Below are 17,274 nucleotides of genomic sequence, written 5' to 3'. Positions count from 1 at the left end.
CTGTTTAACAACGTGTACGGAGCCATGCACGTGGAGATCTGCGCCTGCTTGCGCCTCCTTGCTCGTCTCCACTACATTATGGGCGACTATGCCGAGGTGGGCCTGGAGCACCCTCTGGGCTGTGTCAGCGGAGGCCTTGGCTGGCACTGGGGGATGGCTAGCAAGGGAGCCGGGGCTGTGTTCCCACCCCATGCCGCAGGCAGCGGAGGTTCAGGCCTGGGGAACCGAGCCCCGTCGTGGGGCCGAGGGCGCTGCTCTCCTCGGGGGCCCCCTGGGAGGAGCAGGCAGAGACCGGAGAGATCCCAGGGAGTTGCTTGTTCTGCCTGGGCTTTCTTCCCCTGCTCTGCAGCTCTGTAGTTCTGTTGTTGGGAGAGCCGCCATGCTTTTGGACAGAGTGGGAGTGATGACAGGGCCTCCCTTCGAGGGGAGAGTGGGAAGGATGGATTCTCAGAGTCCCAGCACCGGGGGCCTTGTGAGAGCTGCGTGAAGCTGCTCAGAACGTCTCTAAGCAATCCTTGCCTGCTGGGGCTTGCCTGCCGTGTTGGCTTGGGGCATCAAGAGGCTGCTTCGTGGGGGCAGGGTGCGCTGGAGGCCTCCGTGCCTCAACCGTAGAGCCTTTTTTTTGTTTGTGTGTGCCTTTTTTTCTTATTATTGCTTTATTTTTAGCCTAATTTTAGATTCGTATAGATGTTTGCACAGATTTTGTTAGGGGCAAAAGGCTCCAGACAAGCTATTTGAAAAGGCCTCAGAGTGGGGCATGGCCTTCCGTGCTCAGAACCGAGTTTTGAACACTTCTCTGCTGAGGAGGCTGAGCTGCTCGGGGGCTGCTTGGGGGCCAGGCAGACTCAGCGTGGGGAGCTGCCCACCCGGGGATGACGATGCCCCACCTCTCCCAGGCCCTGAGTAACCAGCAGAAGGCAGTGCTGATGAGCGAGCGAGTGATGGGCATCGAGCACCCCAACACCATCCAGGAATATGTGAGCAGCTGGTGGGGGCGGGGCCCGCGCGGGGAGGGGCAGGGCCCGCGGCCCCCGGGCTGACACGGCTGCCCCCGCAGATGCACCTGGCCCTGTACTGCTTCGCCAGCAGCCAGCTGTCCACGGCCCTGAGCCTGCTGTACCGCGCCCGCTACCTCACCCTGCTCGTGTTCGGGGAAGACCACCCCGAGATGGCGCTGCTGGACGTGAGTGCCGGGGGTGCGGCGGGGCGAGCCTCGGGCCTGGGGCAGCAGCACTGACCCGGGCCCTCCCGCTGTCCGCAGAACAACATCGGGCTGGTGCTGCACGGAGTGATGGAGTACGACCTATCCCTGCGCTTCCTGGAGAACGCGCTGGCCGTCAGCACCAAGTACCACGGGCCCAAATCCCTCAAGGTGGCCCTCAGGTGAGGCCGTGCTCGGTTAGGGCCCCGGGAGGCACTCGGTTGAGGGGTGGGCGTGGGATCCGGCGTTCTGCCTTCCATCTGACTCCTGAGGAAGTTTCTCTCAACTTCGTCTCTTCTGAGTCCTGGGCTTGTTTGTCCGCCTCGGGTGGATTCCAGAGCGGAATCCTGGGGAGTCCGCGCACCCCCGCCCCCCGCCCACGCCTGTCCCTCCCGTGCCCCGCGCACCCCCACCCCCCGCCCACGCCTGTCCCTCCCGTGCCCCGCGCACCCCCACCCCCGCCCCGCCCCCCCCCCCCCTTCCCTCCCGTGCCCGCGCACCCCCACCCGCCCACGCCTGTCCCTCCCGTGCCAGCGCACCACCCAGCCCCCCACCCCCCGTGCCCGCGCACCCCCGCCCCCCGCCCACGCCTGTCCCTCCCGTGCCCCGCGCACCCCGCCCGCCCACGCCTGTCCCTCCGTGCCCAGCGACCCCGCCCACGCCCTGTCCCTCCCGTGCCCAACGCACCCCCGCCCACGCCTGTCCCTCCACGTGCCCGCGCACCCCCCGCCCGCCCACGCCTGTCCCTCCCGTGCCCCACCCCCCCCCGCCCACGCCCATCCCTCCGCCCCCGCACCGCCCGCCACGCCTGTCCCTCCCGTGCCCAGCACCCCGCCCCGCCCACGCCTGTCCCTCCCGTGCCAGCGCACCCCGCCCCCCCACGCCTGTCCCTCCGGTGCCGCGCACCCCGCCCCCGCCCACGCCTGTCCCTCCCGTGCCCGCGCCACCCCCGCCCACGCCTGTCCCTCCCGTGCCCGCGCACCCCCGCCCCCCGCCCACGCCTGTCCCTCCCGTGCCCCGCGCACCCCCGCCCCCCGCCCACGCCTGTCCCTCCCGTGCCGCACCGCCCCCGCCCACCTGTCCCTCCGTGCCGCGCACCCCGCCCCCGCCCACGCCTGTCCCTCCCGTGCCCGCACCCCGCCCCCGCCCACGCCTGTCCCTCCCGTGCCCCACGCACCCCGCCCCCGCCCACGCCTGTCCCTCCCGTGCCCGCGCACCCCCCCCCGCCCACGCCTGTCCCTCCCGTGCCCGCGCACCCCCACCCCCGCCCACGCCTGTCCCTCCCGTGCCCGCGCACCCCCCCCGCCCACGCCCTGTCCCTCCTGCCCGCGCACCCCCACCCCCCGCCCCGCCTGTCCCCCCGTGCCCCGCCCACCCCCCCCCCCACCGCGCCTGTCCTCCCGTGCCCGCGCACCCCACCCGCCCGCCTGTCCCTCCCGTGCCCAGCCCACCGCCCCCACCCCACGCCTGTCCCTCCCGTGCCCTGCACACCTCCCCGCATGCCACCGCGCGTAAGCCGGGTCTACGAGAGCAAAGCCGAGTTCCGGTCGGCCCTGCAGCACGAGAAGGAGGGCTACACCGTCTACAAGACCCAGGTGGGCCGCGGCGGGACTGAGGCGGCGGCCTGGGCCCGCCGGCGCTCCGCTGACGCCCTCCCGCCTGTGCCGCCCCCCCGCAGCTGGGCGAGGACCACGAGAAGACCAGGGAGAGCTCCGAGTACCTCAAGTGCCTGACCCAGCAGGCCGTGGCCCTGCAGCGCACCATGAACGAGATCTACCGCAACGGCTCCAGCGCCAACATCCCGCCGCTCAAGGTAGGCCCCGCGCGGGCGCCCGCACCCCGCGCCCCGCCGCCGCCCGCGGCTCATCGCCCTGCCGCCCCTCAGTTCACAGCGCCCAGCATGGCCAGTGTCCTGGAGCAGCTCAACGTCATCAACGGCATCCTCTTCATTCCTCTCAGGTGAGGCCCCGCGCCGCGTGCACCCCGCGTGGGGGTTGGCGTTAGTGCTCTGCTTCGTAAAATAAGTGGTTCACTGTCGTGGCTCGGAACTGAGTGGTACCGCCAGTGCCGAGAATGCCCGGGAGTCGTTCAGGAGGTGTTCTGTGTGGTGGAGCAGACCCACGTCTGTAAACGTTGTTTTCTTTCCCCCATCTCGTTATTTGCACACGATTGTAGATCGTGGGCAGAGCTGTCTTTTTCCGCACACTTGCTGTGACCCAGCGTTCTCTCCCTGTCGGTGCGTAACGAGCGGCTCTATTCTTCCTCTGGTCTCCTGCTGCCAAAGTGTGGGGGTGCGCCCTGCAGCCGGACCCCGAAGGCTCTCCCGGCCCTGCCTCCCTCCCACCGCTGGGGGACACGGTGCGGTCAGCCAGGGCTCAGGGCACCGACAGCGTACCCGCCGTGTGTCGTGCTCCTGCCCCCCTCGCACTTTCTGGGAGTCGTCTGCTGTGGGAGAGACCACGTGGGGCCATGGATGCGAGCTGGAGGTGCAGGCTGGGCCAAGTGCACAGAGTTCTGTTTTAGCACTTTGAAGGCTTCTGGCTTTGGGGAGGGAAGCACTTATTCTGCATGTGTCTCGCCAAACAACGGATCCTGATTGTGCCCCGGGTTTAGGTTTAACCAGGGTCAGCAAGGTGACAGAGGGCCCAGGCTTGCTCTGACACCTGCCCTTCACCCCTGTCCTTTTACTCAGCCAAAAAGACTTGGAGAATCTGAAAGCCGAGGTGGCGCGGCGGCAGCAGCTCCAGGAGGCCAGCAGAAACAGGGAGAAGGCTGAGGAACCCATGGCCACCGAGCCTGAGCCAGCAGGGGCCCCAGAGGATTCAGCCTCCCAGCCCCAGGCTGCCAAGGACCCTTCTTCCCCAAGCTTGCAGGGGTAGAAAGGGAGAGACAGATGGACAGTCAGCCAGCTGCCCCGTTACCCAGTGATCCAGACTCCAGGAGAAGGGGGGCATGCCCTACAGATTGGGAGAGGAAACAAACCCCTCTTCTTCCATGTTTCCAACCCCAACCCCACCCCCAGACATCCTCGTGGGACCCTGGCCTGCCTGCCACCCCCCCTCAAAAGATGTTTTTGCACTGGTTCAATGAATATACGATGCAGAGGCCTAATTGAAGACACGTGAATGGAGTGTGTGGGCGTCAGTTTCCAGTTGGGGGTCAGGTGCCCCTTCGGGCCCCCCCATCCTCAAGCAGGTGTGTGCGAGTGTGTCCATGCCCGTGAGTGTCGTGGTCCGTCCTTCCTAACTTGTACATAGCCCCACGTTGGTTTCGAGTGGATGACGTGAAGATGAGATTTCTCAGGTCATTTGTATGTTTGACATATGGCTGCTGCTTTTGCTGCCACTGCCCCTGGGCCCAACTTGGCTTAAAGTCCAGGTCAGAAGTCAAAAAGAGGGGGGCTTTCCTGTGTCCTAGGATGGGAAGTCAGAGCTCCATGGCAGGGCTGGCGGGTGGGGGTGCACTTTAGCTTCGTGGCAAGGTAGGAGCCTCAGGGGCTTTACTGATTGTGACTGGGCCTGGCCTCGCTGTGCGTGGGGTCGGGGAGCAGGGTGGGCAGGGGTGGTTCCCTAGACACACTCCCTGTTCCCAGCCCTGGCCCGTCTGCCCTTGGGCCTCAGCAGGAGGCAGTGCCTCCCCATGCCCTGCATCCCGGCTGGGGCTAAGCCTCGGGGCTACAGTCTGAATGTATCCTCCCCCTTTTTAACCTGAGCTGCCTGAGGCACAGTGGCGCTGGGGCAGGCGTGAGGGACTAGGGGAACCAGGGCGGAATCGTGGACCCTGATGGGGAATTGATGGACACAGGAGTGAGTGCCACTTGCTGGTGGAGTCCAGCTCCCTACCTGGTCCCTGTCACACAAGCACCTCCTACAGAGAGTAGCTCCGTGGTGGGGTGGGAGGTATTGTGGAAGGTGGGGGCTCTCGTGAGCCCCAGCTGCTCCCTCTCCCGCCCGCCTGTGCCGCTTCTCCGGGCCTGCTGTTGGAGCCCTGATGGGTCAGGGGGAGACCGCCACCCTGGTGAGCTTGAGGGAGCCGTTCCCGGGCTGGGGCCTCTGCCTGGGGGCTTTGCGGGGAGCTGCTTCTGGGTATGGTCTGTCCAGATACCTTGTTTCAAAGGCAGTGGGTGTGAGCTAGCAAGCGAAGCCTCCCCACCGCTGATTAGATCAAGAACTTTTTCTTGTTTTTAAACCATCACGTCTTCATTTCACATTGGAATAAAGTGCGTTTTTGAAACCTGCTGCCCCAGCCTCTCCTGTGTGTTCTGTACCAGTCTCGTTCAACTGGGAGGGTTGTTGCCAGAGATATTACCAGTGGAAGAGTTTAAAGCACGTGAACGTGCATACATTAGGTCAAACTGAAGGTCATCCTTAAAATGTCATTTAAGGGTAGGTAGAGTCATAGTCACCCAGCTAGGGTTTACCTGACTGCCAGTCACTAGACCAATGAGAATGACACAGTAGCTAAGTGACATCTGTAGGTCGCAGGAGAAGAGGCTGAGAATCGCTCCTTCATGATAGAGCTTCACGTGGCACAGGTTCGAGGAAAGGCTGGTTGGGGTGAGGGGTGCCGTAGGGTGGGGCCCGGGTCCTGGCCCTCATAGGTTGCTGAACATCTAATTCTGGCCATCTGCCTTGTCCCTGAGTCCGGAGAACTGGGCTGCAGCCCCCAGAAGACTAGGTGCTGGAATGGGGGCTGTCAGGTTTGCCATCCTAGGGTAAATTTTGGGCGAGCTAGGCTCTTGTGGAGATTTAGTGAGATGGGGGAAGGTGAGTGTGAGGGGCAGGGTCTGTGAAGTGGGAGGGTGCCTGGGGGGCCCGCCTGTAAGAAGAGGGGAAGTATCATAACTGGCAGCTGCTCCTTGGCCATCTCAGCAACATGCATACCTGAATACCTTTTTGAGAACTGGGAGAGGGTTTTTTTGTGTCTTTAACAAATTCTCTGAAAAGAAAAAAATATTCCAACCCGATTGTTACTTTTCCTGAGCCGACTGGAAAGAAGACGTTCTTGACCTTGAAGTTTTCTTTTTTTTCTTTTTTAAAGATTTTATTTATTCATTTGTCAGAGCACAAGCAGGGGGAGAGGGAGAGGGAGAAGCAGGCTCCCCACTGAGCAAGGAGCCTGATGCGGGGCTCGATCCCAATCAGGACCTGAACCGAAGGCAGACGCGTAACCAACTGAGCCACCCAAGTGCCCCTGTGGTTCATTTTAACACGCATGTTACTTTTAAACATCTTTTTGAAGAGCTAGTATAGCCAAATTAAGCTTTTAAGATTGTATCATCCGGGGGGAAAAAAATTGTATCCATCTGTCTCCACTCCTGCCCTTCAAACTGCCATTGTGAAATGGGTACTGAGAGGACTGTTGGACCCCGCACTGAGGAACCTGTGTACCGTGAGGCAGCGGACCCGGTATCCTGCTGTGGCCCGAGTCTAAGCTAGCCAATCCAGGGACACCTGGGTGGCGCAGTGTTTTAAGCATCTGCCTTTGGCTCAGGTCATGATCCCAGGGTCTTGGGATCGAGGCCCGCCTTGGACTCCCTGCTCTTCGGGGAGTCTGCTTCTCCCTCCACCTCTGCCCCTCCCACCAGCTCATGCTCACTCTTAAATAAATCTTAAAAAAAAAAAAAAAAAAAAAAAAAATCAGGGGCGCCTGGGTGGCTCAGTCGTTAAGCATCTGCCTTCGGCTCGGGTCGTGGTCCCGGAGTCCTAGGATCGAGTTCCGCATCGGGCTCTCTGCACTGCGGGAGGCCTGCTTCTCCCTCTCCCACTCCCCCTGCTTGTGTTCCCTCTCTCGCTGTCTCTCTCTGTCAAATAAATAAAATCTTAAAAAAAAAAAAAATCCAGCAAGGAATGCATATCAGGACACCTACTCAAATGCAAACTAAAATAGCCCCACTAGGCAAATCCACTGATAAAAAGAAAGTCAGACACGGAGATACAGACCATGCAGGACCCAATTATCCTGAGAACAAAGTCATCTCAGAATGATTTAGGAGCTTTCTCAAATTCCAAGTGTAGGCAACATAAAAATCCTTGCCAACCCATTCCCAGGTTCGGCCCTGTTCCCAACGGTCAGCTCCCAGGGAGTTTGCCATGTGGTGCGATGTGATAGAGGGCCTCAGGGATGGGTCCAGGGTCATTCTTTGCTAAGGATTAAAAAACTGAAAGAGGTCAGAAGGTCCTCCTTACACTCAGCTGACAAGATGCTTAACATAGGCAGAACCAGATACGGGAAAAAGCATGTGCATTTGGGTTTGAGTCCTGGCTCACCCTCTAGACTGGCTTCATACCTTTGGCATAAGATCTCACCTCAAGTGAGCCTGTGTTCTTGTCCATAAAAATGCACTAATGTCCACCAGCAGGGAGTGTATGTGAGGATAAGTGTGTGTGGAGAATAAGGGTGTTGGCACCTAATAAGCATTCAAAGTGTTAGGTATTTTCCCTCCCCCTCCACTTTTATTTTTAAAAATTAAGTAAACTACACCCAGCGTGGGGCTCGAACTCACAACCCCGAGATCAAGAGTCGCACCCTCGTCTGAGCCTGTCAAGCGCCCCTCCACTTTTATTAAGAGGGCTGGTGACCAAGTGGGAATGATGACCACACAGAATATTCACAAAGGAACAAACTCCACATACCGAAGTGACAGTGATAGGACTGAGACCTGAGCCCAAACCCCAGCTCTGGGGCCCAGGGACCACTGACTTCTGTCCAAATGTCTTCTTCAATGAGGAGCGGTTGAATTAATTAGACCAGTGGTTTTGAAGCTTGAGCCTACATCAGACTCATCTGGGTGGCTGTTAAAATGGATTTTTCATACAGATGTTTCAGATACAGGTCTGAGCCGGAGCTCAAGAGCTTGCATTTCTACTGAGTTCTCAACTGCTGCTGCTGCCGCTGGCCTGCAGCGGAACGTCGTGAGAATCACTTTCTTAGAGAATTCTGGTAGGTCTCTCAGCATTCAAAAATTGTGTCTGCATGCAAGTCAAGTTTCGCCAAAACCCAGACAGGGACAGAGCTGCCACATTTAGGATGCAGTACCATTTCCCCACCAAGTCTTCCACTTTCCTATCCCTCGTCCTCTGTCAGGGACACACCCAACGAACGTTGGGAAGAAGCCTGAAGTGATGCACCAGTGAGTTTTGACTAGCTAACTGCATTTCAGGATCGTTGACACCAAAGCTAGAACTCTCTGCCCCTAGGAAAAGTGGTCAGGCTCATCATCTGCATCTCAAGCTAGAGGAAAAGAGGAGCCCCGCAGAGAAATGGAAAAGCTGCAAAACTCGGAAGACTGGAATTTCAAGCAAATTACTTTGGTGCTCCTGAGGATTCCCATTTTGGGATGGTGGGGGGTGGGGCAGGAAAACAACTGGGCTCTAAGTAGAGAGCCACCGCACATTCAACGTGTCCTTTATACGTGAACAAGGCTGGAGACTTCCTGGGTGCCCGGACACTACAGGCGCTAGCTGGGCAGCAGTAGGGGTGTGAGGTAGGACACAGCCAACACGTGTAAAGCAGAGGGAAAGCCATGAGGCTTCTGCGGCAAGAGTGAAGACGACTTTGGAACATTTCAAAGAAAATTTAAAACAATATTAATAATCTTCAAGAATCCAAGATCACCAGACAGAACAAGAGGCTCATTCATTAATAGAACAAAGGGGGCATGATTCTTCTCTCTGGACCCTGACCACCACAAGAGGGCCAAGTCTTTGTTGGGGTACGTATGTGGGGGCAGAGGGATGGGGTAGTATTTACAATAGGTCATTCCTGGCATCAGCTCTCCAGCGCCCAGGCCGATGAGTCACTGTCAGAAACGGTTCCTGGAGAGGAGGGCGGTGCCTTAGAGAAGTCCGGGCTAGGCAAGCCCACCCACCACCGTCGCTCCTAGCTCCTGACCTCCTAATAAGGTGAAGGAAGCGGACAGCAAAGGCAGTACTGGCACCGGCCTCAAGAAAAGCCTTCCAAGGCCCTGCTACCAATTTGCATCTTACTCTATGGCTGGTGTTAAACACAGTCCCATCTCCTATTAGGACTCAATTAAAAGGCTTTAAATCTCTGCACAAGGACACCAAAAAAAAAAAAAAAAAAAAGATCACATCTAGTTTTATAGGCATTTAATAGTTTACCAATTGGTACAATAGGATTTTTTAATATGCAGAAAACATGAATAAATTTTGTTTTACACAGTCTGAGAGCAACAAATCTTACTGTAAAACACAAGAGCAATATTATATACATTCCTTTACTGATTTTTTTTAAAATTGTGTCAATATCTTCAGTTAACTCTTACAATCTGGGAACTGTTTTCTCCAATCACCACCACCTCTGCAACATTCATATGAAATCAATGCTTGCCTTCACGTCAGTGTCAGGGTCAACTTCTAACCCGAGGATTTTGGGTTTGTTTCTATATCTTCAGAGTGAGCGTTAGGGATGCCTGAAGGACAGGCAGGACAAGAAAGCAGCTACTTACATGATATAGTGGAAAGATAAAAAGGCCAGTTCAGTCCAGTTGTGACTTGTAAATCCAGCTTGCCCTCCCCCCACCCTACTGAAAAAAAAACAAAACAAAAAACAAAAACCCAAAACCTTTTTCACCGATTTTGTACATGTCGCTTCTCTACCAGGAGATTCTTCTTTGCATTATCTAGATTAATTAACACGTTGGATTTATATACAGCTGGACAGAAAGAGTAACCGTTTTAAGTGCCTTTTCCTTCAACAATCTTAGTTTCAGTTGCTTAAGGATTATCAAGCCACCACTGTCAACAAAACAAAATATCCTTTACTTTTAAATAGTTTTTCTTTAAATAAATTTAAAAGAAAACTATTTAATGAGTGATTTTACCTGGAAGTTCACACAGAAACAGGAAGAGGCAAACAGGAGAGCAGGGCACTGACAGTAAGGACACGGCCTGGTGAGCTGGAGCCAAAGCTTCCCGAGACGACAGCGAGCGCTCCGCGGCCTGGACGACTTGCTAACACTAGTGAGTTTTAGAGCAGTGCTCTGGGCACACCACTGGTCACACCACACACAGACAAAACAGGACGGTCTTAGTCTCCTAAAGTGCAAGATGCCATGTCGAAAAGCAACTATTCTCCAAGCAATGTCTACACCACAGTGTCTGTGGCTTTGCACTTCCAAGAGTGCAGCCAGGACTTCTTGGGCACATTGATAAGGGTGGCACCGGAATGTCTGTTTTCACACACACAAAGTCAAATAATCATCTGAGGATGCAATTCTACCAGCTCTTTATTTCTTAAATAAGTGGCCAATCTGATTGAGAAAATGACAAAGCAGCAGTGAACCTCTAAACCAATTCATAAATTCCTCCACTTACAATCCAAACCAGTAACCTCATCATTGTACTTATCCCAGGCAAGGCACAGGGTTAGACAGCAGACAGAGAAAACGGAGGCAACAGGAAGAAAGGGCATCAACAGGGCAGTGTCAAACAACAGTGCAGGAAACCGCGCACCTCCGACTCCGGACTGTGGATGGACCGCTCTCCCCCACCCCCTTCTTTACTCAAACAGGGCTCGTTACATCTGGATCCGGTTGAGGACCATCCCTGAGATTCAGTGTTTGCTGCTTCTTAAATGGAGGATGTCTGGCAGCTCAACTACGCAGCAGGCTGTGGCAATCTCCCAAGTAAGGATAACTCTGTTTACAGAGGAACATTGTTTCTCCTCCTTTGTCAACGGAGAGTCACTGTATGCTGCAGGGGGGAAAACCCAGCGGACAGCAGCTTTGTTTCCTCCTAAATCGGTACCATTTTTTTCCTTTATTGTTCATATCTATGAGTGATTTCTAGATGTTGTGGCTTACCCTTAAACAATTCGTGTTGCTACATGCTAAAAATGAATTAAAATACAAGACATTTATACATGTACAAACAAATGTTAAGATGCACCATTTCTATGTATTTATATTTCTTAAAATAGAACAGGAAATAGCAGCAAACGAGAACAAAGATATCTTCCATAGCTTTTGTAGAAAACTCCAGTCAGAACAGCTAAAGGGAAACAAAAAAAGACTTCTGAATGTGAGCAGGGCTGTGAGGCAATATTGTCCTGAAAGTTAATCTACTGTATTTAAGGAATTAGCTTAAGTTGTAATTTTTGTCTTCAAAAATAGCCATTAGTTCTCAAAACACTTTTCCTTCCAGAGACGTCGCTCAGAAATTATGAAAAACAAAGCAAACAAACAAAAAGACACAAGTTAGACATAACGCTGCTTCTAGTAAACGTAAGGCCTAGTCTGTGTGTGTACCTAGAGGACACTAAGTCTAACCCTTTGTCTTTTTCACGAAGCAAATTTCCATTAAATACTAAGAGGGACATTTAAAAAATCACATATTATGCAAATGAATAAAATGCAATTCAGAGTTAAGTTTCTTTGTTAAACTGTCTTTGTTATTTCTTTGTTCTGTTAACTTTTCAAATGACCTTTAAAAAAAGCTGTTGGTTAGCTAAGCAACAGAATTATTTATTTAATAATCTGCAATGAAATATTGTTTCCAAAGTCATAGATAAAAATTCTCTTGAACCTACTTGTAGTAACTCTGGATCACAATATACATGATAGCAGGATGTGTAAAACGCTGAACAGCCAAACTGTGGGGTGTGTGTGTGATTTTCCTTTGAACTGGGAAAAATTCCCACAGAGTCAGACCTAGTTTTCAGAAGCATTAGGATCAAAAAGGGCTTGTTCTAAAGCATGGTATTCCACAGCAAAATTTATTCTACTTGCATGTTTTAGCACTTCTTCAAAACCCCAGGACCCAAAGACACGGAGGTTGTACGTGTGTGATATTCATCTAAGACTTACCCACTTAAGATAGGCCCATATGAACATTTATATATAAACAAAAGGTGAAAACACAGTACATTTTTATGCATGCTCCATTAAACCCTGTCTTTTTTTTAACTTGTAAGTTACATACAGTTCAAATTGGTATCAGATTCATGTTGAAAAACAAACTGCTGTATTTCTCCCACTTCTTTAAAATGGGTGAACATAACCTTTTCAATATTTGTCATTATGTAATGCACATTGCACATCCCTAAAAAACATCAAAACAAATAGTGATTTGTACCATGACACACTCAATGGGAAGATTAAATTCTACCTGGAAGTCACATCACTATACAGTCTAATAGTATGGAGGATACAACTAGAAGTGTGTCTAGTGTGAAAAATAGAAGCTTAGAGTATTACAGTGTTTTGTTAACCTGTTTACAAAGCATTAAGACCCAAATGAAATAAATGATTTGCTATTAGCTGCTGAGATTTTTCTTGAGATTTACAGTCATTTTCTTACATAAATATACCACTAGCCTCTGCTTGATAGGCTGCCAAAACAAATGTATCCTATTGATTTGGCAAATGTGTCATGACAAAAATTCCAATGTGTAATCCCCATTAATTACATAGATGGTTCAGAAGATTTTGAATTGTAGCCTTATCATCTAACATCCTTAAAGAAGATTTATTAAGCACACTTAAGTGATGTTACATAGATACACATTTCAGAAAAAGCCCTAATAATCACCACTTTTCCCCAAATGAGGCCATCAAATCAGGCACCAACAGATAGCAGAAAGAAAAACAGGAATTAATAATCCAACATAAAATTGACACTGTCAACTATTTAGTTTAGTGCCCTAGTTCAATTTATTCAATTCTGCCTTCTTAGGCCTGGTGTGACCAATGCCAGCCCAGGTTTTTAAACCCTATGGTACTTCTAGACAACGTATGTAAATTTACAGTATACAATTTGGATTCACCATGCATGAATACTTTGTGTGTAACATTTAATAAGCTCAATCTACATCCAGAATAATTTACATGAAAGGACAATATTTATTTAAACAGAGCTCAATGGGGTAACCATGGTATCATCAGAGTGCATCCAGAGGAAAAATGGGAGGAAGGGCCAAATGCGACTCCATCAACGGCACTCCCACACCTTTACTGTTTGGTCTACACTGCCAGTAACCACATATGGTGCCGTCTTATGGAAATCTGAAAGAAAAAGAAAAGGCTTATTTTAAATCCAGATAAAATGTTTAACAAGCCACAAAATAAGCAAGTCCAAGCGCCAGGAATACTCCTTTCTTTCTATATACACCCACAGCCCCACCCCTGGTTTAGGGAAGCTGAGATGTAATGATTAAGTCCTATGTTAACACTTCAATAAAAATCCTTCCCCATTAACCCCCATCCCAACTAAAGCCGAACAAACACTCCAATCTACCAATAACAACAACAATATCTACTTACTTAACTTACTATGTTCCGGGCTTAGTACTAATGCTTTATATTCATGTTTAATTCTTTAACAACCCTATGAGGTGGGTTTTATCATTAGATCCATCAAACCCTAGGTGTATTGTATTTTACGGTATTCACTATTTTGAATTCTAGATTTAAGTCCAGATAATACTGAGGATATTTATTACACTTAAATACGATTCTGTGAGTTCCCAGTACATGGTAGTATATACCTGCCAGAGGAAAAAAGGCCGAGTAAAATTTACTTTGAGAAACTTACAAACTAGTAGGGGAGAAAAATTACCCATCAGAGTGGTTAGTAAGTATCCTCTTCACAATCCTAGTTTCCAAACCAATGTTGTGCATGGAGAAAGTAATTTTTTTATTATAAGGCTGATGATGGAGAGAGAAAGTTAAGGAAAGGAGAATTTAAAACAAATGGTAGGAATCCACAAAGTTTTTAAACTGTCTTCTCTAGTCTGTCCTGAAAGCACATAGTCATCTCTTACCTGGAAAATTCCACACGATTACATAAACCTGTTTATGTCTGGCACTCCAAAATCTAATTGCTTAGAAACCTCAATCCTTTACGTACCCAAGGAGGTAACGAAGTGTTCATGCGCATTGAGGGTCTTCATGCATCGCTTGTTCTTGTAATCCCACACACGCAGGGTCTTGTCATCAGCACAACTCAAAATAAACTTCCCCCCAGAATGGAACAGAACTCCACGTACCCAGTTATCATGACCCACCTTAAAAACAAAAAGGTATTTGACTTAATAAAGGGATGAACTGTTTAAACAGCATCTAGAAAAATAGTAAGTCATTACTTGAAGTGCAATAAAATGTCAATGCCAAAAAAGAGCCATTGGGATAATTGGAAAAACTGTAAATATGTAGTATTAATGTCAATTTTTTTAAATCAATTTTTTAAAGTAATCTCTATACCCAATGTGGGGCTTGAACTCATGACCTTGAGATCAAGAGTTACATGCTCTACCGACTGAGCCAGCCAGGCACCCCCAATGTTAAGTTTCTTGAGTATGATCACTTTATTGTGGTTATACAGAATACATTTATTTTTAGGAGATACACTTGTCCTGGTACCTACAAGTAACTCTCAGGTTGTTCAGCAAAATGTACACACACACACACACACACACACACACAGAAAGGAAAATGTTGGCAACTGGTGACTTTAGGTGAAGGATACACAGGTATTTACTGCATATTTAACCATCCATTCATCCATCTACATACCCTGTCCCAGCAGTGCCAGTTCTTGCTATTTACCCTAAGAGATTAATTAAGAATAGCCCAGAGATTTATTTAACAAAGATGTTCATCCAAACACTGCATGTCATCAGTAATAAAAGCTCTAACAGCACAAGCATCACACACCTGCTAAATTAAAGGTTTGCTGCAAAGCAATATGTACAATAGGATTATCGTTTATATATATATAAATCCCCGTTATATATGTATGTATAAAACTATACTCATCTACACAGAAATTAAAGAAAATGGCTTTAACTGCACAGTCCACATGTAGCTTTTTAAATGTAAACTAACTAACACTGGGGCGCCTGGATGACTCAGTCGGTTAAGCGGCTGCCTTCGGCTCAGGTCATGATCCCAGGGTCCTGGGATCCAGCCCCACATGGGGCTCCCTGCTTATCAGGGAGCCTGCTTCTCCCTCTCCTTCTGCCTGCAGCTCTGCCTACTTGTGCTCTATCAAATAAATAAATAAAATCTTAAAAAAAAAAAGTAAACTAACATTAATACTATCAGCAACTCAGTCCTGTCTCACTAGCCACATTTCAAGAGTTCCATAGCCGCATGTGGCCTATAGCCACAACACTGGATGGTATAGATACAGAACATCATCACAGAAAGTTCTACTGGACAGCCCTAGACTAGAAAATATACTTGGATATATGGGTGATTTTTATTTTCTTCTTTTAGCTTTTCTGTATATTTCTAATTTTTCTACAATGTAAATAACCATACTGCTTTTGTAAAAGAACCAAAAAGGGGGAGTTAATTAAAAAAAAGAGAGAGAGATGCCCAAGGCTACATATCCTTTGCCTTGACCCTTACGTAAAATATCTTGTTCTAGGGGCGCCTGGGTGGCTTAGTTGGTTAAGCATCTGCTTTCGGCTCAGGTCATTATCTCAGGGTCCTGGGATAGAGCCCTCCATCAGGGCTCTCTGCTCGGTGGGGAGTCTCCTTCTCCCTCTCCCTTCTGCCCTCCCACCCCTGGCTCGTGTGTATGCTCTCTCAAATAAATAAAATCTTAAAAAAAAGAATAACCCCCCCCCACCTTGTTCTATTATAGTGACCTACAAAAGTCACCAATCACTAGATGTAGAAGCCTCAACAAAATTTAAATCACATTTCCGTGGCTACACCAGAATAAAGCAGTAAAAAGTACCCTCCTTCAGCTGAAAAAATAGGAGCCAGAAACCTCTGGGGAAATTAAGGTGACCTGTGTTATTACAGGAGAGCAGAGCACATGCTTTTTCTTTCTTTTTTTTAAAAGATTTTATTTTCAAGCAATTTCTACATCCAACGTGGGGCCTGAACTCACAACCCTGAGATCAAGAGACCCCACACTCCAGGGACTGAGCCAGCCAGGTGCCCCATACACAATTTCTGATTTTAAATGTAGATCATCTTTTTAAACAGCGATACAGCATATCTGAGCTCAGAATACTACTAAGAGGAGAGTTTAAAACAAAAAAAAAATTGGTTAGAAAATTAAAGTAGGTTCCATGCGTAGCATGGAGCCCAATGCAGGGCTTGAACTCACGACCCTGAGATCAAGACCTGAGCTGAGCTCAAGAGTCAGACACCAGACTGAGCCACCCAAGTGCCCCTCTAATCAATTCTTGATGATACTTCCAAAGTGTCTACCACATCCTACAGAGAGACAATCACTTCAAGGTGTGGTTAGCACCTAAAGAAATCTCTGAAACAAACATGGATGCCAAATTACAAAAACTGTTACTGAATTAATGCCACAGAACTTCCTTAGGCAAATAAGAATGTCAACAATGCTGAACTATCATTTGTATATCCTTTTTTTTTTTTTTTTTAAAGATTTTATTTATTTTAGGGAGAGAGAAAGAGCAGCGCGGAGGGATGGAGCGAGAGGGAGAAGCAAACTCGCCACTGAGCAGGGAACCCGCTGTGGGACTCGATCCCAGGACCCTGGGATCATGACCTGAGCTGAAGGCACCTGTTTAACTGACTGAGCCACCCAGGCGTCCTCATTTATATATCCTAATACCAAATTCTAGGTGCTCCTAAAACGAAATAAGCATTTCCAAGTCATAAAGCTAAGTAACAACATTAACATCAGAATGGTAAAATAAACCAAATAAATTGGACCATGAGAACAAACAGATAACAGTTAAAAGGATTCATATTAAAATTAAATACCGTGAAATACAAAAACAGTTTAAAAAAATGAATGAGTCTAGGGGCACCTGGGTGGCTCAGTTGGTTAAGTGCCTGCCTTTAGCTCAGGTCATGATCTTGGGGTCCTGGGATCTAGGCCCATGTCAGGCTCCCTGCTCAGCAGGGAGTCTACTTCTCCCCAACCCCCTGCCCCTTCCTCAACTTGTGCGGGTGCGCACGTGCTCTCTTTCTTACAAAAAATATGAGTCTATAATAATACTGTTTCTCTCCCACAGGAGATATATAATTTTTAAAGACACAGTGAGCTAGATCTCCCTCCTGGCATCAACTGGCTTTGTAGATTCTTTATATAAACATGACATTCTACAGGAATAAT

General features: G+C 49.8%; 2 protein-coding genes across 2 annotated transcripts in view; one reads left to right on the top strand and one right to left on the bottom strand.

Annotated features, from left to right (window-relative positions):
* The window catches only part of CLUH (clustered mitochondria homolog), a 19,827-nt gene extending 18,256 nt beyond the window's left edge, over nt 1-1,571 (top strand). The window contains exons 20-23 of the mRNA XM_040641164.1: nt 37-96; nt 897-977; nt 1,058-1,183; nt 1,262-1,571. Coding sequence (XP_040497098.1) covers nt 37-96; nt 897-977; nt 1,058-1,183; nt 1,262-1,387 — 393 coding nt within the window. The 3' untranslated portion in view covers nt 1,388-1,571. The remainder of the gene's footprint in view (nt 1-36; nt 97-896; nt 978-1,057; nt 1,184-1,261) is intronic.
* Nucleotides 1,572-9,297: 7,726 nt separating this feature from the next.
* Nucleotides 9,298-17,274, bottom strand: part of PAFAH1B1 (platelet activating factor acetylhydrolase 1b regulatory subunit 1) — a 78,382-nt gene continuing 70,405 nt past the window's right edge. Inside the window, exons 10-11 of the mRNA XM_040641162.1 lie at nt 14,071-14,227; nt 9,298-13,226 (exon numbers count right to left, since the gene is read on the bottom strand). Of these exons, the coding sequence (XP_040497096.1) occupies nt 13,153-13,226; nt 14,071-14,227 (231 nt within the window). The 3' untranslated portion in view covers nt 9,298-13,152. The remainder of the gene's footprint in view (nt 13,227-14,070; nt 14,228-17,274) is intronic.

The sequence above is a fragment of the Ursus maritimus genome, unplaced genomic scaffold, assembly GCF_017311325.1.
Source record: "Ursus maritimus isolate PB19 unplaced genomic scaffold, ASM1731132v1 scaffold_24, whole genome shotgun sequence".
Taxonomy (NCBI): domain Eukaryota; kingdom Metazoa; phylum Chordata; class Mammalia; order Carnivora; family Ursidae; genus Ursus; species Ursus maritimus.
Note: the sequence above shows the minus strand (reverse complement) of the source record. Positions and strands in the feature narration are given on the sequence as shown.